The sequence below is a fragment of the Xyrauchen texanus genome, chromosome 5 (genome assembly GCF_025860055.1).
Source record: "Xyrauchen texanus isolate HMW12.3.18 chromosome 5, RBS_HiC_50CHRs, whole genome shotgun sequence".
NCBI lineage: Eukaryota > Metazoa > Chordata > Actinopteri > Cypriniformes > Catostomidae > Xyrauchen > Xyrauchen texanus.
This window is the reverse complement of record NC_068280.1, coordinates 18,232,076-18,258,444: the sequence shown is the minus strand read 5'-3', so window position 1 is coordinate 18,258,444 and position 26,369 is coordinate 18,232,076. Positions and strand designations below refer to the sequence as shown.

The following is a 26,369-nucleotide window of genomic DNA, read 5'->3' as shown; positions in this document are numbered from 1 at the left end:
GACAGTCTGCACAGACTGTAATGATGACAACATTTGTGTCATGCATACAGTGCGTGTTCTGATCAGCAACGCGGACAACCAAAGTATACTATGGTCTTTAGTCTGACTGAAATTGTCAAAAAAGTCGAACTTACAGACCTACTATAGATAAAGAAATTGTACTCAGCTCCTCTTTGCCCATCCTTATACTGTTACAGTGGTGCTGAAACCCGGGAGGGAGGAGGGATGCACAGTTGCAGAGTCCTCTCCGCTTCCATCCGCCGTGGCCGTATGCCTAGGGACGGATGAACTGTTGCCCTCCGCAAAATAATGGGAGGTGCAGTTCCGTCTGCCAGGGGCCGGAGGATGTGTGCGTTGCATGTGTGTCTGTGTTTGTTTATGTTTTATGTTGGTTTAAGTTACATTTTCTTTTGCCTAGATTACAGCTCTTGGGATTCTCTCAACAAACTTCAAGAGGAGCCACCTGGAATGCTTTTCTAACGGCTTTTCTTGTCTTGAAGGAGTTTAAATCTATGTTGGGCACTTTTTGGCTGCCTTTCCACCAGCTCATCCATTAGAATGAAAACACATACTGGTGTTTTATATTAAAAAAAAATAAAAGAAAAAATAAATAAAAAAAACTTTAGTAGGTCTGTCAGTTTAACTCCTTCATTTAACACAATTACTAATGCCCCATTCTGTAATAGGAGCAATTCAAGCTTGATGTCCCAACTTGATGCAGTAGGGGGCAGTCAGCGCTCCAGCTGTGCAGGCAATGCTCCTCGTCAAACCAACAAGCAGCAATTATATCCCATTTCAGAGCAGAAGCGCTACGGCTGCAGCCTCTGGGCAGAAGTTGGGGCGGAGCTGAAGTATTGCACCATTGCAGAAGTACTGATTTATATTCGTAGCACAGTATTTCACTAATATTCAGACTCTCATTTAGCCTGCTATTTTTTATGTAGATGGAGCAGTCGACATTCCCCCATTATGTCTTTACTGCCAAACAACCTATATATTTGAGAAGAAATTATCTGCATTTATGTAAATCTTGTTATAACTGCATATTATTTAGAGTTTAGTAATTGCATCCCCATCATTATTAAATCCTCATTCATTGGGTTTTTACTTTACAATTTTATTGTAGCCTGCTATTTTAACAAAGTTCCTTGTCTGATGAGGCTGATAAATGTAATAAAATTACAACGTGTCTTCCAGTAAACTCTTATCAGCCATATCACCTCTTAAATTTAAGCTATTTTTATGGGCACAACTTGCCCGAATACTGCTTTTTAACATGTGGTGGATAAAACACTTGAATAATCATGTTACAAGATATACAAAAAGGTTCATGATAAAAAGCACGCATTTTAGTGTAATGTGTTTTATATTGCAATTGAGTAAAATTCTAACGTGAAAATAGCATGTCATAGCTCCGTCCTGAGACTGCTGGCTCTGCAAGACTGCAGATGAATATATCTCACAAGCAGGCAGCTCAGCCTTCCACAGACGTGCTTTTGTGCTCAAAGACAGCTAGGCCGAGATGGTATCTTGAGACGTGGTTTTATAAGTTTTTAACTACGTTAAATTTGGCACTTAGTCCTAAAAGCACAGCACTTAGGACTGGAGGCACTACAAACTATAGAGACACCACACAACAAAAGTGAGACACTCCAAAAACATGTCAGATGCATGAGTGCAAAAACAAAAACTTTAAAATAGATAAGAGCAATAATGGGGTTGTTGTGACAGGGCGGAGGGCGGGCCCTCTATATAATTAAGCCTCTATATATCCACCAGGAGAGGTGCGGCTGTCATCCGTTAGAGGGTGGAGGAGTGGCCGAGGACCAAGCTACGGCATATCGGATAACTGGCGAGTAAGTGTCTTTTTTTTAATCTCTCTCTCCTCTCTCTCTCTCACTGCTACTCCGCGTTGGCCTTTTCCCTCTCTTTTTACAGTGTTTTTTGGGGGGGTACTACACTGTTAGAGGAAGTAACCCCCCCCCCATATATTTAATGATTTTTGTTTCCCTCCAGCTGTCCCCTCCCAGATTCAAGAAGGCGGGGATGACTTGCCGGCACGCCCTCCCGGGGCTCCCCAGCCTGAGAGAATGAGGAAGGAATGTGACAGGACGGAGGGTGGGGCCGGCTCGTGATTATACACACCCGGTCCCTTATCAGGCAAATTAAGCCTCTGAGAGGGATAAAGGCCGACTGCGGATGGTAGTGCCAGGGAGAGAAAACGTGTACGGGCAGCTGACCATCGTGTGTTTATGTTTGTGTCTTTTGTTTAAGTTTTCTTTAAACTATTATTTACATTGTCAAGCTGGTTCTCGCCTCCTCCTTGCCTGTCTATTCCCTTTACAGTTGTTTTCAATGATATGGAAATAAAACAAACAATATTTTTTGTATTGTCCAAATGCTTTACTTGTCTGCTTCCACAATATATGTATACTGTAATTTGAATTGTCTGAATTATAATACTTATTATATATTGTATTAATTAACAATATATTATTTGGGGTCCTTTCACAGTAAATATCGATTTATATATTTAAATATTAATTAACTCGATTAATTAATTGGCACATCATGCATTACATTTTATTTAAAAAAAAATCGATTGACAGCCCTTCATTTTTTGTTTTGTAAAGCAATACATTATTAGGCTCAATTTACATTGGTCTATAAAACAAATGTACACCTTTAGATCACAAGGAAACATTTGACTGGTAATGTACAGTACGTAACACTAAAATGGAAACTTTTACTGATTAGTTCACTAGTGTTGTCAAATATACCGGTACCCCGGTACCAAGTCGGTACTCAAACAAAAACGTATTTACGATACCAGAATTTCTGAAGGTACCGGGGTACCGAGTACCGCGTCTACCCGGTACCGATGCAGAGGCGGGAACTTTCGAACGCTCACGAAAAGATGACGACAAGCAAAGTAGCTGCTGCTGAGTCTCAACTGAATCATGTCGAAATGAAAAGTGGAAAAAGCCAGGTAATTTGAGGCTGATGAAAAGGGAAACATCATAGATCAGCAAAAACCTGTTTGTAAACGCTGCTTTCGCAATTTTCTGACGAAATGAGGAAACGTCTCGGGTTACATGTGTAACCCTTGTTCCCTGAAAAAGGCGGAACGAGATGTTGCGCTGCTAAGCGCTAGGGGAACAGCTTTAGCTGTGAGCCGAGCTGAATAAATGTGTGGAACACGTCAATGAACATTGACCGGAATTTATAGCCTCGGCTGATGTAATCATTAGATGCACCTGAGGCCAGGCTATAAATGGATACGTCACCAGGTGTCGTCAGATACTTCTTTTGAAGAGCAGTCCTGGGACGCCCCAGTGCGGCAAAGCAGCGCAACATCTCGTTCCGCCTTTTTCAGGGAACAAGGGTTACACATGTAACCCGAGACGTTCCCTTTACAAAAGGCTTCACTACGATGTTGCGCTGCTAAGCGCTAGGGAACGCAATACCCACGCCGCCACACTTGGGGCTGTCCGGACCCCTACGGTTGTGCAGTGTACTCACAAAACGCGAGAGGTCTCAGACATGAGCTTCAGATGTCGACTCAAGGGCATAAGAGCCCGGAGTAGCATAAACATCTAAACCATTCAATTTTGATGAATGTGTGCGGAGAGGACCAGCCTGCCGCATCACAAACTTGTTCAGGCATGAGCTGAGATGTCGACTCAAGGGCATAAGAGCCTGGAGTAGCAAAGCATCTAACCCATAAAGTTCGATGAATGTGTGCGAAGAGAACCCTGTCGCAACACAAACTTGTCATAAAAACTGATGAATGTGAGCGGAGAGGACCAGCCTGCCGCATCACAAACCTGTTCAGGCATGAGCTGAGATGTCGACTCAAGGGCATAGGAGCCCGGAGTAGCAAAGCATCTAACCCATAAAGCTTGATGAATGTGTGCGAAGAGAACCCTGTCGCACCACAAACTTGTCATAAAAACTGATGAATGTGAGCGGAGAGGACCAGCCTGCCGCATCACAAACTTGTTCAGGTATGAGCTGAGATGTCGACTCAAGGGCATAAGAGCCCGGAGTGCAGAACATCCAAACTAAAAAGGTCCAATGAATGTGTGCGGAGAGGACAACCTGCCGCATCACACACTTGTTTAGGCATGGGCTGAGATGCCGACTCAAGGGCATAAGAGCCCGGAGTAGCAAAGCATCTAGCCCATAAAGTTCGATGAATGTGTGCGAAGAGAACCCTATCGCACCACAAACCTGTCATAAAAACTGATGAATGTGAGCGGAGAGGGCCAGCCTGCCGCATCACAAACTTGTTCAGGTATGAGCTGAGATGTCGACTCAAGGGCATAAGAGCCCGGAGTGCAGAACATCCAAACTAAAAAGTCCAATGAATGTGTGCGGAGAGGACAACCTGCCGCATCACACACTTGTTTAGGCATGGGCTGAGATGCCGACTCAAGGGCATAAGAGCCCGGAGTAGCAAAGCATCTAGCCCATAAAGTTCGATGAATGTGTGCGAAGAGAACCCTGTCGCAACACAAACTTGTCATAAAAACTGATGAATGTGAGCGGAGAGGACAAGCCTGCCGCATCACAAACTTGTTCAGGCATGAGCTGAGATGTCGACTCAAGGGCATAAGAGCCCGGAGTTGCAAAGCATCTAACCCATAAAGTTCGATGAATGTGTGCGAAGAGAACCCTATCGCACCACAAACCTGTCATAAAAACTGATGAATGTGAGTGGAGAGGGCCAGCCTGCCGCATCACAAACTTGTTCAGGTATGAGCTGAGATGTCGACTCAAGGGCATAAGAGCCCGGAGTGCAGAACATCCAAACTAAAAAGGTGCAATGAATGTGTGCGGAGGGGACAACCTGCCGCATCACAAACTTGTTTAGGCATGGGCTGAGATGTCGACTCAAGGACATAAGAGTCCGGAGTAGCAAAGCATCTAACCCATAAAGTTCGATGAATGTGTGCGAAGAGAACCCTATCGCAACACAAACTTGTCATAAAAACTGATGAATGTGAGCGGAGAGGACCAGCCTGCCGCATCACAAACTTGTCCAGACATGAGCTTGAGATGTCGACTCAAGGGCATAAGAGCCCGGAGTGGCAAAACATCCAAACTATAAAAATCCAATGAATGTGTGCGGAGAGGACAACCTGCCGCATCACAAACTTGCTGCAGAGGGAGACCTCTAGCCAAGGTTTTAGAGGAGGAGAGCCCTCTGGTAGAGTGCGCCCTGCAACCTACTGGCGAAGCTTGACCGCGCGCCTCGTAGGCCCGGGCAATAATGAGGATGCCTCTTTGAGGGCACCCCGCCCACCAAGCCGTGGCAAACCGCAGTGGCCACATAGAACCTGGCAGTGGCGAGGCAAGTGCCCGCTGACAGTTCTTTCTACAGAAAATCCAGAACTGAAACAAACTGGCAGTTAGCTGGTTCTGTAATAAGAACTTTAGTAGAAGGAAACGCATGCAGGTGCATTTGCGTTACTACGTTCAGCCCCTCCCAAGGGGAGGGGAGGGGACTGGGCGACTCGGGGAGAAGTAGAGGAGACATTGCACTATCAACAGAGGCTAAGAGGTCCTCTTCTGCCCTGTAAAATCTACCCAGATCAGTTCCAAGTGGAGGGAGCCCTAGCACTTGAAATGGTCTCAATAACCTCAAGAGAAAACCCTGTGAACCTCATTTGGTACCCTTAGGGGCCAGACATGAAAGGTTTCACAATTCGGGCCGGGGATGAAATATCGTCCCCTGTGCCTGAGACAGAAGGTCCCTCCTGTCCGGAATCGCCCAAGGCGAGCCGTCGAGGAGAGATATAATTTCTGAGAACCAAATCCTGTTCGGCCAGTGAGGCGCTATCAGTAAGAGGCAAGACCCTTGCTGGCTGAACTCTGGCTAAGACTCCCGGAGCAGAGAAACCGGGGAAAAGCATACCGACACATTCTGGGCCATGTATGCGCCATCGCGTCCAGACCCAGGGGGCTGGGTGACTCAGAGAGAAGTAGAGGGACATTGCGCAGTCTCTTGAGAGGCTGAAGAGGTCCACTTCTGCTCTGTAAAATCTCTCCCAAATTTGTTGTACTACCTCGGGGTGGAGTTTCCACTCGCCTCTCGGTATGTTCTGTCTGGACAGCAAATCTGCTCCCACATTTAGGCGTCCAGGGATGTAAATTGCCCTGAGTGACAGGAGCTTGCCCTGGGCCCAAAGGAGAATCCGACGTGTCAGAAATACAGCTGACAAGAACGTGGGTCTCCTTGATGATTTATGTAAGAGGCTACCGCTGTATTGTCCACCCGCACCAAGACATGGCAGCCTCAGGAGGAGGTATTTCAGGGCCAGAAATACAGCCATCAACCCGAGACAGTGACTGTGACAACCGAGCTGACGACCCTCCTATCCCCTTAAGCTGGACGACCACTTAAGGCCGCTACCCGCCCGTCAGGGAGGCGTCTGTCGTTAGCAGTCTGCGACAAGACGCACCTAGAGTGGGACCCAAGGCAGAAAACCGGGGTCTGAACCACATAGAAAGGGAACGAAGCCTGAGGCGCGTAACCCTATTTAGCCCATGGGTTTTGGCCCTTGGAAGAAATCCCCTGGCTTTTGGCCACAACAAAAACGGTCTCATGAGCAGAAGGTCCAGAGGGATCACCGTGGACGCGTTCGCCCTGAGACCTGGAAATCGTTGATACTGATAACAGTGCAACGTAGCCTGACTTTGCTCAAGGTGATCTGAATGGACTCAATCCTAGCGGGAGACAGTTGTGCCCGCATAGTGATTGAACTCCATACGATGCCCCGATAGACAGTGTTCTGAGTGGGAGAGAGGACGCTTTTCTTGGCGTTGAGCCTCAACCCCAGAGAAACAGATGAGCTAAGACGATGTCCCTGTGCTGAACTGCCAGTTCCTGGAACTGCGCTAGGATCAGCCAGTCGTCTACGTAATTCAGAATGCAGATGCCCCGGAGTCGCAAGGAGCCAGCGCTACATCATGCATTGTGAATGTGCAGGTAAAAAGGGCTAGGCTGGGTGAAAGAACCTGACCCTGGAAGACTTCGCCCCCGGAAGTGAACCTCAGGAACTTTCCATGTTGTGGCAGAACTTCTAAATGAAGTATAGAAGTGCGTCATAAGATCGATGGTGACCAGCCAAACGAGTTGTAGGGCTTGAGACACGACCGTCTTGACAGGCATCATCTTGGACTTGAACACCCAAGGGTAGTTCAAGCTTAAGATCTAAGCCAGACGCCACCCCTCACCCTCCATGGGAAACGGGAAGTATTTAGTGTAATAACCTAACTCTCTCTCTGGAAGGGGAACACATACCATGGCCCCTTTAACCAGGAGATTGAGAGTTTTTTTTTTTTTTTTACAAAAAAGAAATCCGCTTACGGTAGTGAGAACACGCCGTTGAAACACGGAAAAGCGGCGAGAGAATTAAATCCTGACGCCCTTATAAGATCCACAGAAAAGGATATATCCGGCAGAAGTTTCCACGCTGCCAGGATCTCTGAGATGGGTATTATATTTTAACACTTCCTGTTGAGGGGTTGTCGGGTGTTTCGCGTCCTGAATAAAATGCAGGAACAGCTGAAAACACCCATTTTGACGGAAGCCTCTGCAACCCGAAACACCAAGAGGTGGCGGGAATGGAGAGGCTTCGAGGGGGTACCGGGAGGGGTGAAGTGAAGCACGCGCCCGTCCCGAGGGAGCTACCCCTAATCTAGGTGCAAGACCGTCAGGGTCTTCTCTTACTAGAATTTATAGTCCTGAGGGCTGGCAAGGGTGGCGAGACTGTCCCCAATCCCTGGGAGGAGGAGCACGACTCGCCACGCTTTGCTTTTGAGCCTCCCTTCAGTCAGGACCGAGGTGGGTCTGAGGCTTGCTCGTCAAGCGCAGAACCCACACTCAGGTCGTCCAGGAGGTCAGCCTGGTATGCCTGAAAAACAGCATAGTGTGCAGAGCAGCACCAGCCTGACCTGCTGCTTGATAAGCCCTTCCCACTAAAGTGGAGGTTGTCCTATAAGGCTTTGAGGGAGAGAGGGCTTCTTAAGTGACGATGTCGAGCCCGGCGAGAGATAGCCCGCAAGCGTCTCTTCGACCGGCGGCATCACTGAATACCCCGTGCCTCAGCACCCACGATAGTCGAATATAATGACGTCGAGGGTATGTGAACACGGGAAGAAAATATATATATATATATATTTTTTTTTTTTTTTTAGGGGTTCTCCATGAGCTGAAAAAGCTCTTCAAGGAGGTTATCAAAGAAAGGGAAGGGACCCATGAGGCGTTCCCTTTCTTAGACTGGAAGATAAAATCTATCCCCTAATTGGAGCGTTTGGGGTCTCTTTTCGCGTGGCCAGTCCAATCCGGCAACAGCACGAGTAACAACATCGAGCAATTCCTCCGTAGATTTTTTATCGCGGACGGAAAGCTCGGAGGCGGGAAGAGAATAGCGATCCACCTCATGATCCGAAGAAGCGTCGAACGCGCCGAGATCATGTGAAGGACCAGCTGGGTTTGGGGAGAGAGTGAGAGAAAGGGATCAACCCGTCTCTTGCTCCTCAGCCAAATCCATGCACGAGCCCCACGAACGATCTTTTTGTGAGTGCTGACTCCGGAAGCAAGCGAGGCGAGCACGCCCTGCTGCAACGCGAGAGCAGCGTGCTCTACCCCCAAACAAACAGCAAAAACTGATGTGTGCCGTCTTCAGCTATAGAGCAAGAAGAGGGGAACACGCACCGCTTGCTTTCAGTCATTCTCTCTTTCTTTTTTTTTTTGTTATATATATATATATATATATATATATATATATATATATATATATATATAATATTTTCTAAACAGAAGAGAAAAATAGAACAACGTTCACTGCACACTGCCCAACTGAATCTATCTCCTAACAGAGCGAAAGAAAGTTTTGACAGGGTGTGTGAAACACACAGAAACAGAATCAGCTCTGAAAAAGAGTTTCTGACTGACACCTGGTGACGTATCCATTTATAGCCTGGCCTCAGGTGCATCTAATGATTACATCAGCCGAGGCTATAAATTCCGGTCAATGTTCATTGACGTGTTCCACACATTTATTCAGCTCGGCTCACAGCTAAAGCTGTTCCCCTAGCGCTTAGCAGCGCAACATCGTAGTGAAGCCTTTTGTAAAGGGAACAGATCAAACTTAATAAAGACAGACACCCGGATTTATTCAAGCAAATAAAGCAGGCAAGTTTAAAAGCATATTATCATTTGCATTAGGTCTGAAACGTTTAGTTGACATTATGGGCATCGTCGAAAATACAAAATTGATGAGGAAAATGTTCATTGTTGAATAGTCGTTTGATCTCATTTAACGTAACATGAAATCACATTAAACTGTCACGATATCGCGTGAGAGCAGCAGTTCACGCCTGATGGAGGAAGAATTACACAGATCAGTCCAGATGCACTCTCAACTTTCACAGTTTATTTTATATAGATCCCAAAGTATTAGGGAATGATAAAAAAAAAGAAAAAAAAGAAAGTACATTCAGAAGCATGTACCGTTGTGGAATAAGCGGAGGCGGAGCTCTTTAAAGGAAACATCCCGGCGTAACATCTTAAATGCAGTAAGATTGCTTTATTAAAGTTAAAATAATACAGAAGCAGATCATGTTAATAACTATAAACTCAGAAACTGTGTGGTCGGTGTGGTCTGTGCCTCTTCTATGAGTTGCGCGAATGTCCTGATGGAGGATGGGGGAGAGATTGAAACTGCACACGGCTGAGAGAGACTCTGCCTCGGGGACACTCATCTCTCGAGCGCGGACGCTTAATGCAGCTCCATTAGAACTTGTTTAATCATAATATCTATCTATATATATATATATATGTCCATATGCATTTCTTATCGTGAAGAAAATTGGCAATATGCAGCTTTATTAATAAGAGAGCACTTTGCACATTAGTTTGGAAATTGTTTTTAATTAATTCTATTGTATGCTTGTTTATTTAGGCTTTTTTTTAGTACTTGGTAAAAACTTAAATTAAAAGTTGCAAAAGTTGAAGCAAATCTTATATAAGTGTTCAAAAATACTTTAAGCATACATTGTTCAGTTTTTTATAATTAAAAAATAATATATTTAAATTAAAGTGTTGCTCAATGCCATATTTTTGTTCTTAGTTCTGCTGCTAATGTTTTGTAGACTTTGTTAATAAAAGAGTGTTGTTTAGTAACCTGTTTTTGCTTTGGTACCAAAAATGGCATCGAGTACCGTGAAATGTCACTGGTATTGGTACCGACTACTGAAATTTTGGTAACGTGACAACACTATAGTTCACAATGCAATAGTATGTTGTGCTTATTGACTGTTTACATGTATGAATTCTCACCTGTGTGTAGGGACAGGTGTCTTGAGAGGGTCTGTTGGCGACCAAACACTTTGCCGCATATAGGGCAGGGAAAGAGCTGTTCGTTGAGTCTCCACTGAGTGAGTCCATTCCCTGGCTCTCCACTCAACTTCTCTGAATCTACACAGCCAACAGAATGCAAAAACAGACTGCTACAGCTTATCTGATTAAAGAGAACTGCCTAGTAGAGGAATAATTGGACATTTTCTAATATTATCCCAATAAATGTCTTCTTGTGATTGCGTACTGTAGACATCCATGAGACCACAATGTGCATGCTACAAGGAGGCACATGGACATTTATTCCACAGACTCATTTGTTTGAAATTCTTGAAATATTTTACTCTTGTGAGACATACAGGCTACAATAATTGCAGGTATATTGAAGATCATCAAATCCCCTTGTTCTAAGGGACATGGGGTCAGCAAGAGGTCAGGCGCATGTTCTGTCACAGTGTTGAATATTATGTTGATGAGTCCATACATCCAGATCAGGGAGCCAACAAGGTGTTTTTTTTCTTGACATTGGACTGTGTGACCCTTTTTCACCTTTCATTAGAAGTGCAGGAGGGGAGGGGGGTGAGAGAGAGAGAGAGTGAGAGAGAGAGAGAGAATGCCACACAAGTGGAGGAGAGTGGCAGAATTAACCTTCTGATGAAGGTGGTTGGCTCAGCATCAAATTAAAATGCAGCGCCACACCTTTTCTCACTCTGGAAGGAGGGAGAGAGAGCAAGATAAATAAATGAATAGATAAATAAATATATAAACCGAAGATAAATTCTGTCATCATGCAACATAGCCCCTTCAAATGGAAGTCTGATGCAATATGAACTCATGGCTATTATTCTTATGTACCAAACAGTGGCAGAAAGGTTACCAAATGTTAAGGAATGTTTCCTTACGAGCAAAAACAGACAAGGTGTATACTAATAAACAAAAATTAGCTGAGATTCACAACTGCAGTGACCTTTAATCATCTCAAGGCATTCAGATCAGTGTTTTGTGTTAGTAGGTCATATAAATGACTCAAGGGATATTTTTTTTTTAGCCATACCTATACCGTGGCATTCTGCACTGCTCAGTAAACATTCAAGGGGCTTGTTTGATATGTAGCAGATGTGTGTCCATCCCTTTGGACTTGTGGTTTGCTCATAAATAGGCACGTATCTTTTTTACAAATGCTGTCATAAGCAATGCAGCCTCAGGATTGATGGGGGCATTACGAGGAAAAGGGGGGCAAGTGGTTAGGAAGAAGCAGCATTTTTTGGCAATTCAGAGAGGATTTAATGGTGGCAATTAAAAGCAAATGCAGTGGCCTTGAACACAAGACCTGAAGGACATTTTCATGGGGCAGCTCATATCTGCCAATGACCAAATCCAAAACTCCAGACAATTCTTAAAGTGGTCCAATGGAAGGGTTGTTTGACTTGTCAAAATACTTACTTGAGAAGTCAAAGGGAACAATATAATTTTGAAGCTAAATATGCCCTTTCACCCTGATGGTCCCAAGCTGGTTTGGTTTTGGTCTGGTGGATCAGCACAACCATGTTTTTCACCAGTTAAACATTGTAGGTCAATCAGCATTATCTCTCTGAGGCTTGCTTCATAAGCTAATGAAGAAAGGATGCCAGCCTTGGTCTGGATACAACATATGCTGGTGACCACAATGATCTTGGTTAAAAAGGACACATCTGAGGTATTTATACATGTCTAAAGGGTAGGCTAATGTCAGGGTGAAAATTTCATTGATATCATGCAAAAAGATGCCAAAGCTTTTATTGCTCCTAGAGTAGCTGTTAAAACTAATGCAAATCCATCCATCCTGTGCTTCATTTCTGAAATCCATCATTATTTTAAAAGACATAAATATAAGTGATGTCTAGCTCGCCTGCTTGATTTTACTGCTGATGTATTACTTACCTCTGAAAAATGAGGCACATTACTTCACTTTTGAGTCAACGGGAAAAAGTAGGGACATTAAGTGTTTTTAGCAATAAACTATCTTGCCCTCATCTGAATTAGGTCAAAGCACCATCTCAAACCCTCTTCCCTGTTGAAAAGAACAATATTGTTGATCACCAGTATTTGTTGTGTTTTGGAGGCTGATATCTCTACCAGGTTTCTTAACTAGTTCTAGGGTTCCCACCAATGGATTTCTATGACTTTTGAATATGGATTTACATTTACATTTTACATTTATGCATTTGGCAGACGCTTTTATCCAAAGCGACTTACAGAGCACATATTACAGGGACAATCCCTCCGGAGCAACGGAGGGGTTAAGTATCTTGCTCAAGGACAAAATGGTGGTGGCCGTGGGAATCGAAACAGCGACATTCTGATTTTTAGCAGTTTAAATATTTTATAGCTGAGCAAATAAAAAAATTCACATTCATAAAGAAATTAACATTAGGCTTCTACATAAGGTAACATGAACTAACACTGAACAATAATTTTACAGCATGTAATTTTAACATAAACAAGTACATTTTTAACATGAAAAAATGTATTCTTTAAAAGTAGTTAATGCATTATGAATAGAAGTCCAATGCATAAAATCATGCAGATATGGGCGCTTTGACACCGCAGTTAAAAGAGTTTATTTCTCTTAAAGAGTTATTTCCTCTAAAAGAGCAAATACACAGCTTGCGTTGAACGTCCTTTTCAGGACGAGTCTTTATAAAGATGCCCTTCCGCCCCGGTGTAGTTCCTGGATGCGGTAGAGTGGCGCTGTCTCGTGTGTCTGGGCAGCGATCACACCGAGGCAGCGTTTGTCGATGGCTCACTGCGAGAACATGACCATGTCAACGTTGCAGTCACGGCTTCCCTCCCTCAGCCAGGGAGGATGGAGATGGAGGCAATTTGGGGATGACAGCCTACAGCGCCACCAGACAGGCCGCTTCTGCCCTGCATGCCATGGCCCTCATGCAAGTCCACCAGACCAAGGCACTTAAAGATCTGCACTTGGGCAGTCCTGATCTCGACGTGCTGCAGGAACTGCGCTCAGTGACCGACCTCACCCTCAGGGCCACGAAGGTCACAGTGCGGTCACTCGGGCAGGCGATGGCCACTCTCGTGGCTCAGGAATGTCATCTGTGGCTGAACTTGGTCGAGACACGCTTCCTCGATGCACCTGTCTCCCAGTTCGTTCTTTTTGGCGACACTGTCGAGGACTTCGCCTAGCAGTTCTCCGTGATGAAGTAGCAGACGGAGGCCATATCACATATCCTACCCCGCTGCAAACCTGCCGCCACGGGCCACGCACCGTCTGCTCGCCAAGGGCGTCCTCCTGCGGCTAAGAAACATGCAGCTCTGCCTCAACCCGGGCCCAGCTCTCAGCCCCTGCGTCGAGCGCCCCACAGGAAGCGCACGTCCCAAATCTCGCAGACCCCTTCGAGGACCCTGAAGGCTCCTAAATGGTCCTGAGACGCCCGACCCAGAGAAAAAGACGTTCGCTCCGGAGCTGGTGAGAAGACCACTCCTTCCCCCGGTGGAGGGCCGGGAGGAGATCCTTTGTTGAATTTATTTCATTTGCTGCACCCCCATCGGGATGCAGTACCCATATTCTCAGTAAAAGAGCTATTTCCTTTGTCTCTGGGTCACCTGGCCCGCAAATTCTCACGGCACTCTGCCTCCACATCTCAACAGTCCTGGCAGGCTGGACACAGACCTTTCGCCTTCAGCCCCAGGACTGTTCCCCGGCCGGCCGGTTCTGAGGAGTTCAGAGGACGCCTCCACGGGACCTCCTCAGTCACTAACCCGCCCCCTGAAAGTTGTGCGGAGCAAGGTAAGTGCTTTGAGTCTTCTCTCAGCACCAGAGCCTCAGGACACCCCTTGCTTCCCGACACCACATTACCTGCTCCGCCCCGCCGGGTACGTCAAAAATAACCGTCCTTGAGGCTTCCCCCCAGTTGGTCCAGCTGATTTGGGAATGGTTTGGAAGGCTCGGGTAGACCTGAGGGCACGCATTTCCCCTAGTGAGCCTTCTTGCACAGGTGCTGTGCAAGGTCAGGGAGGACGAGGAACAAGTTACTCTAGTGGCCCCCTATTGGCCCACTCGGACTTGGTTCTCGGATCTCATACTCCTCGCGACAGCCCCTCCCTGGCAAATTCCCCTGAGGAGGGGGATTCTTTCTCAGGGACGGGGCACGCTCTGGCATCCGCACCCAGACCTCTGGAACCTATCGCGGCCCACCACGACACAGTAGACGGCAAGTCTTTGGGTAAGCATGACTTAATTATCAGGTTCCTATGAGGTGCCCGGAGGTTAAATCCCTCCCGGCCAAGCCTGTTCCCCTCCTGAGATCTCTCAGTGGTCCTCTCGGGCCTTCACAGACCCCCTTTCGAGCCGCTGGAATCAGTCGGACTCAGGGCCCTCTCTCTGAAGACGGTCCTTCTGATCGCGCTCACCTCCATCAAGAGGGTTGGGGACCTGCAAGTGTTCTCTGTCAGAGACACTTGCCTGGAGTTCGGTCCGGCAGACACTCATGTGATCCTAAGACCACGACCGGGCTACATGCCCAAGGTTCCTACCACTCCCTTCAGGGACCAGGTAGTGAACCAGCAAGTGCTGACCCGGGAGGAGGCAGTCCAAGCCCTTTCGTTGCTGTGTCCGGTACGTGCTTTGCCTATCTACTTGGACCACACGCAGAGCTTTAGACGTTCTGAGCAGCTCTTTGTCTGCTTTGGCGGACAGCGGAAAGGGAACGCTGTCTCCAAACAGAAGCTTTCCCACTGGTTATTGGATGCCATTACATTGGCCTATCACACACAGGCTGTGCTCGGACCCTTTGCGGGTCCGAGCACACTCAACAAGAAATGTTGCGTCCTCATGGGCACTGGCCAGGGGCACCTCCCTAGCAGACATATGCAGAGCAGCGGGTTGGGCAACACCCAATACCTTTGCGAGATTTTACAATCGCAGGGCATATCAATCCAGACCAAGCTCTAAATCTTTGTGCTAGTTATCTGACACCTGGCTAAGTGATTGTGTAAGCGTACGTGTATATGCGCACACTGCAGAATAAAGCGTGTTCAGTGCTAGAGAGGAATCTTTTTCTCTGGAGAAGGAATAAAGCATGTTCAGTACTAGAGAGAAATCTTCCTCTCTGGAGAGGGAATAAAGCATGCTCAGCGCTAGAGAGAAATCTTCCTCTCTGGAGAGGGAATAAAGCGTGCTCAGCGCTAGAGAGAAATCTTTCACTCTGGAGCAAGAATAAAGCACGTTCAGCGCTAGAGAGAAAATTTTCTCTCTGGAGAGGGAATAAAGCATGTTCAGCGCTAGAGACAAATCTTTCTGGACCGGGAATAAAGTGCGTTCAGCGCTAGAAAGAAATCTTTATGGAGCAGGAATAAAGTGCGTTCAGCGCTAGCTCCGCCCTCTCTGGAACTACCGTCGCCATGGACACAGGCACAACCTTTTTCCATAATTTAAGGAGGTTGAAGTGGTAAATTTGATGTGCTCCACCACAATCCGTTGGTTTAACCTCAGCCCATCAGTTTGCGGGTGGTAAACGCATGTAAGAATCAATTTAATCCCCAGCAATTCATAATGTTTGCGCAGTGTACGTGACATAAATGTTGTGCCTTTATTGGTGAGGATTTCCTTCGGAATAACCACCCGGGAGATATTTTTGAATAGTGCCTCCGCAACACTGCGTGCTGAGATGTTGCGTAAAGGCACCGCTTCTGGAAATCGCGTTGCATAATCCACCAGGATTAATACAAATCGATATCTGCGTGCTGACCGCTCTAAAGGTCCATACCAATTCTTTCAAAGGGGGCCTCAATTAAAGTGGATTCTAGTCATCAACGGTGGATTCATCAACTGACATTCGCGGCATGCCACACACCATCTGCGCACATCTCCGCAAATGCCAGGCAAATAAAAGCAGGCTATTAACCGGTGCAGTGTCCTTTCTTGTACTAAGTGACCTGCAATAGGATTATGGTGAGCCGCATGGAAAAATGTTTCCTGAAGGCTCCTCTGGACTAATAACTGGGTTGTATTTTCATGGGTTTGAGTGTCCTGCGTCACTCGATACAACCGGTCCCTAAAAATCAAAAAATGTGGATATGTGAGGATGACGTCAGGCTGGAGCTGCTGGCTATCGATTACTCTCACTTACGGAAGATGCCAATTCTTCTCTTCCGATCCGATATCGGAAATATCAGTATTGGACGATACCGATCCCAATCCAATACCAGTGTTGTTTACAATATCTTTACCAGTTTAGAATATCTTTAAATAACTGTGTGGATCTAACTGGGAGTACTCTTTAATATGTAAAGAAACACAAACCTCTAACTACACATTATTTCAATATAAAAGTATAGCTAATTGAGAAACATTTTATTATTAACTAGTATACTGGATAATGTAGCAGCAAAATTAACAGTAATTCCAGTCTATTTGTTCAGTAGAAAAGAAACCAGTGTTTTATTTTTGCCATTTGTTTTTAAAAACGTTTCAACTTGCATCTAGACTTTAAAGGATTCAGATCTCCTTTTTGTTCAATTTAGTTGTAAGACATCAGTCCACTTTTTTGGAACCCATTCAACTTAAATAATGATATAAATTGTAAACTAATAATAATATATTGTTATTAATATTATTATTGACTTTATATGATTTTAAATACAACAGAATAATTTTAAATACAACAGAGATATATTTAAATGCACTTTTTAAACACTTTTATTTTGACATTCTAAACTCTGTTTGTAGGCAAGTTCACAGTAGTTTAATTCGCTTCTTATCCAAATTCTTAACCACCGGTGCTGTTCTAAATGCATATTATAAGTGAACCAAACTATTGAGATGTTGTTCGTGAGTAGCACTCAAATATTGAGTACTGCGTGAATGCAAAAATAGCCACGAGTGAATCACCCAGGGCTGTGTGTGCTTATGTGTGTCAACAGAGCAGCACCACTCACTAACGTGCTAGCACTGCGTGTGCATACTATATTACTATAAAATACTATTTACTTATTAAACACAGCCTATTGCGATTCACAGAGCTATCGCACGTCTTCAAGTGGCTTTGAATAAAATGCACGAGTCATATGAACAACTTTAATGGTGTTTTTATGGTAATTTTGTGTCATATTTAGAGCTTGACAGTAACGAACATGACTAACACACAGTATCGGATTTGGATCGGGCTTGTGGACCGATACCCGATCCATTAAAAAATGGCAGTATTGTAACCGATACTGATCCAGGTATTGGATTGGTGCATCCCTACTCTCACTTGGTCAAAGGAATGCCTAAGGGTTTTGTCATGTGACTGCTCTAGAGGGAACTCCCTATGTAAGGGAATGCCGGTGGATTCCCCTCCTGCGTCACTAACGTTCTTTAGAGGTCGGGGGAAAGGACGACGTGGGAGTCGGCAGTGCAGTAACTCAAAATTGGTTTTGACCTTACAACCTTGAGGCAAGAACAGAAAGCTGAGACTGTAGTGGGCACAGGCTCAATTAAACTGGACAGTTGAAGACTTGAAAAAAGTTGCCTGGTGTGATGAATCTCGATTTCTGCTGAGGCACACAGCACACATGATAAGGTCAGAATTTGGTGCCAACAGCGCGAATCCATGGACCCAACCTGAATTGTGTCAACAGTCCAGGCTGGTGGAGGTGGTGGAATGGTGTGGGGAATGTTTCCACACTTTGGGCACTTTAATACCAATCAATAATCGCTTGAATGCCACAGCATATTTGAGTATTGTTGCTAACCATGTGCATCCCTTCATGGCCAGAATTGAACCATCTTCTAATGGCTACATCCAGCATGTCGCAAAGCAAAAGTTGTCTCAACTGGCTTCATAAACATGACAATGAGTTCACTGTTCTTAAGTGGCCTTCCCAATCACCGGATCTAAATCCAATAGAACACCTTTGGGATGTGGTAGAACCAGAGATTCGCAGCATGAATGTGCAGCTGTGAAATCTGCAGAAATTGTGAGATGCAATTGTCAAGATGGACCGGAATCTGTTTCCATCATCTTGTAGAAACCATGCCACAAATAATTTTTGGCGGTTTTGAGAGTATAGGGAGGCCCTAACCAGTATTAGAACAGTGTACCTAATAAAGTTACATTCAGTGATTTTAAATGTATTTTATTATTTATATCCATGACTTTTCCAGGCCTGGAAAGAACAACTTTCAAATTCCTTATATTTCCCAATTTTCCATGTCTGTGGAGACCCTGTAGCTTAACCAGCCAGCCACCAATGGTCAACCAATTCATGAAAGACCAAGCTGGTTCACCATCATTTTTAACTGGTAAACAACATGGCTGGTCTACCGGCTAAACCAGTGCCAAAACCAGCATAAAGCAACATGGACTAGCATGAAAATTCATGCTGGTCTAAGTTAGACTTTTTAATAGGGATAATGTACCTTTGACACTTTTAACCACTTGTTGATGCCAAACTTCAAATTAATGTATTATGTTTCAGTACATAAAATCTTACGAGTTTCAACATGATTAGTATTGCCACACTACCAGCATGAATAAGCATGGCTTAACCACATAATTAAATAACTGTGCCATGTGTGTGGCATCTCCCAGCCATCCCCCACACTGACCTGCACTGTACAAGAGCTTTAATTAAAACTACTGTGGGTGTTTTGCCCTCTGCTTCAATCTATACAGTGTATGCAAGTTTTGAAAAGCAACACAGGACACTTAATCAGCCTCGTCACCCTGAGGCCCACGGTTCCACTGAGTCACATCACTCATAAGAACCTGCGCACCTTACTCATGGCCCACCAAGCAGTGCTGCGGCTTGATGCGGTGCCGACAGCTCTGGTGTGATATAGAGCCTGGGGACTGCCAGGGAAAAGATGGCACCTTCCCACAATGCCTCAGTGGGTGTGCATGAGTGAATGGATGCCTGTGCAATGTTTATGACTATCATCTAATACCTTCATGTTCTTGTTGCTGATGCCTTTTTATCAGTCTCTCTCTCTCTACATTCTCCTCCTTATGTGCCTGCTGAAAAAGACCAGCATGGCTGTTGCCAACATATGCTGTGTTTTGAATGCTGGTGTCCCACAAAGTTTTTCTTAAAGGAATAGATCCCAATTCTGTCATAATTTTTTAACCCTCATGTCATTCCAAACCTCTATGTCATTCTCTCTTCTGAGCATATTCCAGTCTGTCTTTTCAATATAATGGCACTTGATAGCGACTCACTTTTAAAGTCAAGGACCAGACCACTAGCTAACCACCATAAACCACTGTGCACCAAAATTGGTCTTTTTTTTCTCTCTTTCCATGATGGCTGATGTTGATTCATGAGGTTCTTCAAATAACATGTCACTCAAAAATTATTATTCTCTCATCCTTTACTGACACTTATGTCATCTCAATCTCGTATAACTTTCATTCTTTTGCGGAACACAAACGAAGATATTTTCATAGATGTATGTTGTGTATATATATCCATACAATGCAAGTCGATGTGATCCACTTTCAAGCTCCAAAAGGGACAAAAAGTAAAATAATCCATATGATTTGAGTGGTTTAATCCATGTCTTCTAAAGCAAAACGATCAGTTTGGTTGAGAAACAGACCAAAATGTAACTACTTTTTCTAGGGATGGGACATTTTTTATATTCTGTTACAAATCGCGATTCTTGAGCCAAATGATTTTAAAATCATCTCCCCGATGAAAAGTTTTTTTTTTATAAAAAAATAAAATATATATATATATATATATATATATATATATATATAATGTATTATCTTAATGCTACATTGATAAATATAGGAAGCTATATTTGTGCAGAGTCCCACATTACAGGTTTTTTCTCTGAGAAGTTTTGTCTCTTTAATTCTTTATGTTTAGTCCTTTAATGCAGCGCTGCTGCAGCCATCAAGTGCCATATGTTTACTGTCGGACTTCAAAATCCTCTGCTGTGATCAATGTTCCTGTTATTATGCTTTCCAAAAGTTAATTTGCAAGGTGTTGTGGAGATTATTTGTCAGAAGTCATTCTGACTGCTTTAATAAATTGTTTAGCTGTAAAAGGGCTTATCAAACTGTTGAATGCTGTAAACTAGGCTACGTGTCGTGCCCCCACAGTATTTATAATCTAATAGCCAGGGTATTCATGCGCAGTGGTGGGTAATTTCGCACATTTACGCCACTATCGACAAGAAATGCCACTAGACACAAAGACGGGTGCTTGAGGAAACACACTTGATTATATTTTGAAGAACAAATTTGTTCAGAAGTTAATTTGCGCTTTGGAGCCAACACATGCAAATTGTGAGTTCTCTCTGTCAGTCTTCTTGGAGCAGTTTGTAAGAGTAGTGTTGTCTATGAGAACGCTGCACAGAATCTCAGACTATCTCAGGATGCATATGCAAATAACATACAACTACACTGGGACAACAGGTGAATTGTCATGTGTGTCATAATTCAGTATTCCCAAAAATGGTTCGTGAACATGTTTAAGCTTTAGCCTAAATTTGTATGTAACAAAATAGCAAAATTCGTTTGATAAGTTAAAATTACATATTGTAAGAATTAATTTTTTTAATACAAATGGACACAAAGCAGCCTTGTGTTCCTTAGCACTAACTAGTCACTTAGCTCAGACAATGCAGTGACTGGTCGATTGATAGTTTCAAATTGGTAGTTTTGCACATCCATACCTTTTACCAGCAAATTATATATAACAAAGTGTAAACAACTGTCATTTCAGACACATTTGTTCTTCAATTGACATTTATTTTTGTGAAAAAGGACTTTTTATATCAAAACATCAAATCGCAATACTCACAGAATCGTAATACATTTCAAATCGGCTAGGAAATATCACTGTAATATGGAATCGGGAGGTCTGCAGCAATTCCCAGCCCTAACTTTTTCCACTTTAAATCTTGCCATCTGCAGTCTTTTTGTCAGTCATGAGTTCAAGGTTGATTACAATTCCTCATGCTTGACACATGCACAAAGTACTGTACACAATGAGAGAATTATCACTTTTTGGTGAACTAATTCTTTAAAAGGCATGCACAAAATAACAAGATTGGAAGTTGGTCGTGCTAAGTATGGGGTCAAAAATTATGGTTACAGAGTTCATGACCCTGCAAAAAAAAGCAAAGTTCATGATGCTTAATTGAGGCACTAGAGCAGGGGTGCCCACACTTTTTTGTGTGATGATCTACTTTTAAATGACCAACTCAATAAGATCTACCAACTAAAAAACACAGTTTAATTTAAAATAAGAAAATGCTTGTTGGGACTACTGCATGTATCCCTACATGGAATTCATCTTCTAATTAATAAAAAAATATATAATAATGTTCAATGTTGATATCATTCAGTTTTAAAACTAAACCCAAAACACCTACAGCACAATAGATTACAATAGCCAGGGCATTTACCTTATTCTGATGACTTGCGCTGAATGAAATCAGACAGTTTTGCCTAATCCGGGCAGTAGCATCGCAATTTCGAGCTCTGTTCTCAGAAGTCCTTGGAAGGCGTGATCGCTAAACCTAGTTGTCATGGCAACTGAATAAACAAAACCTCGCCTGGTCAATATTTACTCGTCAATGCAAGTCAGACAGAAACTAAAAGAAGGAAAGACATTATATTTATTTTTATAAAAATGTAACGAAAGTACATTTAAATTTTGTGCGATCTACCAGCATTGCCTTTGCGAACGACTGGTAGAGCGCGATCGACGTATTGGGCACCCCTGCACTAGAGCATCTACAAATTTGTCCCCAAACTATAGCTAAGCAAGTACACACACACACACACACACACACACACACACTTAATGAACTTAAGTAAACTAACATGCAATTAAGTGAAAAATATACAAGATTTACATTTATCTGACACAGTCAAAAACAATATAATTAAAAAAAATGATCAAATATGACCAAATATGGCATGAACAAAAACTATTTAGAGCCATTTATTTTTTCAATCACTGACAGTTCAGTTAAATATAGCAATACAAAATGAGAGCTCTTTGTCTTGACTAAGGAGTGGGAGTTACTACCCACAACAGGTTATAAGGTGTTGGACACTTAACAATGAAAATGGCAAAATAAGAAGGAAGAGAGAGTGAGGGAGAAAGAGAGAGAGAGATAAAGAGGTAGACAAGGGTCATGGCCATTCTTATGTGATTCGTGCATGTTCAGTTTGTGTGTAAGAAAGAGCACATGTCTGAGTGTGGAGTGAATTAACTTTCACCCTGGACACGAAAAACCCAATAATTTTTTCATTAACTGGTGTAGGGAATTGGTCCATGTAAGCGCAAACTAATTACCCTTTGCCAGAGGGGCCAGTAGAGGGAGGCAAGGAGTGCCAGATGCCCAGTGCAGTGGTCATAAAGCTGGGGGGTTGGGAAGGGGTTGTCTACAGTGTTATTATGGTTAAAAAAAAACTAAATCAAAAATTTGTTAACTGAATTAAAAAGGACTTAACTGAAAAAAAAAAACTTATACTAAACTAAGATACATTTCAATGACTCAAAAACGAACTAAAACTAAATTACATAAAAAAATTACCATTAACACTATATTATGAAATTTGAAATACAATCCCCCTTCATTAAACAAGCAAATGCAACTAAATCATCAAAATGCTAGAAATATTTATGTTAAACATATTTAAATTATTTCAGTTACCACATTAACTTTGAAAGCCCTTAAATACCTCAACTATATTAAAAACTAATTACACAACAGTTACCTCCATTCCACAAATCTGAATGGGACGCTCAGCACAGGGACACGTCACTATTTGTATCACTCTGCTTCTCCATTGTGACAGGGTGGAGGGCATTATGCACACCCAGTCCCTTATCAAGCTAATTAAGCCTCCGAGAGGGATAAAGGCTGACTGCGGATGGTGGTGCGACAGAGAGAGAGATCATTTACGGGAGAGAGAGAGAGAAGAGAGAGATGAAAAAACACTTACTTGCCAGTTCTCCAATATGCTGTAGCTTAGTCCTTGGCCACTCCTCCACCCTCTAACGGACAATAGCCGTGCCTCCCCGGGCAGATCGGAGGCTGTACTCCAGCCCCTGGCAGACGGAATGCCCCGCCGCGTTCTCGGGGAACAGAAGGGGTCTCCCCAGCCCCTGACAGCGGCCCTGACCACTCCAGGCGATTGGTTAGGAGCCCCTTCTCCCCTCGCGGCTGCTCCGTTGGGGTGGATGGTAGTGGCGAGAACTCTACTACGGCATATTCCTCCTCCTCCCCGGGTCTTCGGCACCAGTGTAAAGGGATATAGACGGGCAAGGAGGAGGCGAGAACCGGCTTGACAATATATATAATAGTTTTAATATAAAACTAAACAAAAAGACACAAACACACACATGATGGTCACCTGCCCGTAAACGATCTCTCTCTCTGTCGCACCACCATCCGCAGTTGGCCTTTATCCCTCTCTGAGGCTTAATTAGCCTGATAAGGGACCGGGTGTGTATAATCATGACCCGGCCCCGCCCTCCGCCCTGTCCAATCCATGTTCATGGCTTTCCATATTTTGGCAAGGATTTCATTCACTGATTTGTTCAGTGACCAATTCTGGAGATTGCATAATTACACCAGTAGGTGGCGACAAAAGGGCAAATAAATTGTAACTGCTTCGTTAATAAACACAAGAGGGAATTCACTAAGAATTAATTGTGCCCAGTAAAAGATCTGTTTATTTACACATGTTGTATGCAGATCAAGCAACAGCGTAAACGCGCCCACAAAATGCTGCCGAATGCAATTTCCACGTGCAATTCTGAACTTGCGTGCTGATTCTGAGCGCTATATGACACACTCTGCTGGGACTGTACAGCATCACTGTGATCCAGACACCTGAATCTTCTCTTAAACATGCCGCTTCACTTCGCATCTGGATATATGCCAGGTTATAACGCCCTTCTCTATAATTTAATCATTACTGGATGAATTACTGATCAAATGGCAGATAGAAAATCTTAACAAACATCTCTTTTAAATAAAATTCATTTTACCACCTGCTTTCATCTGGCAGTAATTACGCAATGTAAAAGGCAATTTTTGTGAATGAAGTGCAATCTATAATGAGCCTAATTTACACAGAAAGAGGGTGTGGAAAGCAATGACAATTACTTAATTTAAATACTTAAGGCATAGCATAATTTTAGCTCTGATTGCGCCTGCTTAAACTAGATTGGGTTAGTGAATAAGACATGCGCAAAAGTGGAGAAGCTGTTTAGTGAATTCGCCCCACAGACTCGATCACCAGCGAAACATTGGAAGTGATCAAGAATGGTTCATCCACTTAATAGATTTATTCAAAAACACTGATTAGTTTACAAACGAAACACCACTAGTTCAAAACAGAGTTTTGAGAGCAGTTCAGAAACAGGAGTTGTACATGATGGTTTGGCGTCTTTTGGAACTATTTTTGATGGTGGAAAAGAAATGCACAAACTACTTATTATTATTTAACTATTTAATATTATTTATTGTTTGTTGAACTGTTGTATAAAAGAATTACAGCTCTGTGCTGATATATGGAACAACAGAACTCTTGTTCGTGTGATATTGCTTTATTATACTGAAAAATTCAAACTTAAAAGGAATATTCTGGGTTCACTACAAGTTAAACTCAATCGACAGCATTTGTGGTATAATACTGAACACCACAAAAATGTATTTAATCTCGTCCCTTCTTTTCTTAGTAAAAAAGAAGAAGCAAAAATCGAGGTTACCGTGAGACACATACCATGGAAGTGAATGGGGCCAATTTTTGGAGGGTTTAAAAGGCAGAAATCTAAAGCTTATAACTTTTTTAAAGCACTTACATTAAATCTTATGTTAAAACTCATGTATTATTTGAGCTTTCAATCATTTTATCATTTATGATTCAAATGATTCTATCATTTTAGGGTTTGTTGACATTACATTGTCAGGGCAATGAAGTTGTAAAATTGGATATAACTTTACACAGAAAAGGTTAGTAAGCAATTTGGTCATGCTAAAACCATGTTAACGTGCATATTGTTTATGTCTTGTGGCTATACTTGTGAAACAGTGAGTATTTTAACATTTACAGACTGACTCCTTTCACTTCCATTGTAAGTGCCTCACTGTAACCCAGATTTTAGATTTTTTTTTAAATAAAAGGAGGGGTGGGTCAAATACAATGAGGTATTCATTATGTCATAATATTGTGCTGTCAATAGAGCAAAAACCAGAGTTTTCCTTTACAAAAATGTATAAATAAACTATAATAATTCAAACTTAATTAAAATAAAAGGACACTTGAAAATAAAATAGAAAAGAATAGAAAACGAAACTAAACAGAATAGAAAACTAAATAAAAAACTAACTAAATAAATAAAATCTATAAAAACCGTACTCATATGCTTAGATTGTGTAGGTGTGAGTGAGTACAGGGTCTTGGCTAGTGTGGAGGAGAGGGTCTCACCTTGCTGGGCAACTCTGCTTGAAGAGCCGGCTTCAGCTGGGGAAGAGCTCTTGGAGAGTGTGCTAAAAGGTGATTGTCTAAAGCGGTCATCTACGAAAGGGCTAGAAACACAAGGCACCACAGTTAGAGTCACTCTGATTCAATAAATGTGAGAAGCTAGAATGATGGCAGCTAGTTGAATAATCAGCAGAACAGGTGCACAACAACCTACCTGTGTATACCGAAAGATGCATTGTCTTTGTTTTCGTGAGCTTTACTTACTTTCTCTGAAAAAGACAGAAACAAAGTACATTGTGAACAAAATAAAAGTCAGCAGACTAAAATTGTATAATTGCTGCCTATATATATATCAAAGCAGTACCATAATTACAACCTGAAGTGATAATTTCATTGCTCTTTTGACCACTTTTAATTTAATAACTGATAAAGAAATCTTAATTACTGATGCAAAACTCTTCAAGTAGAAAGGACAAATGATTGTGAAACAAAGATGTTGTAACCAGTACATGTAAATACAGGTGAAACTCGAAAAATTAGAATATCGTGCAAAAGTT

General features: G+C 43.0%; 1 protein-coding gene across 4 annotated transcripts in view; it reads right to left on the bottom strand.

The window, feature by feature from the left end:
• The window catches only part of LOC127643436 (zinc finger protein 827-like), a 158,980-nt gene that overhangs the window by 43,090 nt on the left and 89,521 nt on the right, over window positions 1-26,369 (bottom strand). For all 4 annotated transcript variants that reach the window (XM_052126186.1, XM_052126187.1, XM_052126189.1 and 1 more), the window contains exons 7-9: window positions 26,027-26,081; window positions 25,816-25,916; window positions 10,352-10,489 (exon numbers count right to left, since the gene is read on the bottom strand). In XM_052126186.1, the coding sequence (XP_051982146.1) occupies window positions 10,352-10,489; window positions 25,816-25,916; window positions 26,027-26,081 (294 nt within the window). The remainder of the gene's footprint in view (window positions 1-10,351; window positions 10,490-25,815; window positions 25,917-26,026; window positions 26,082-26,369) is intronic.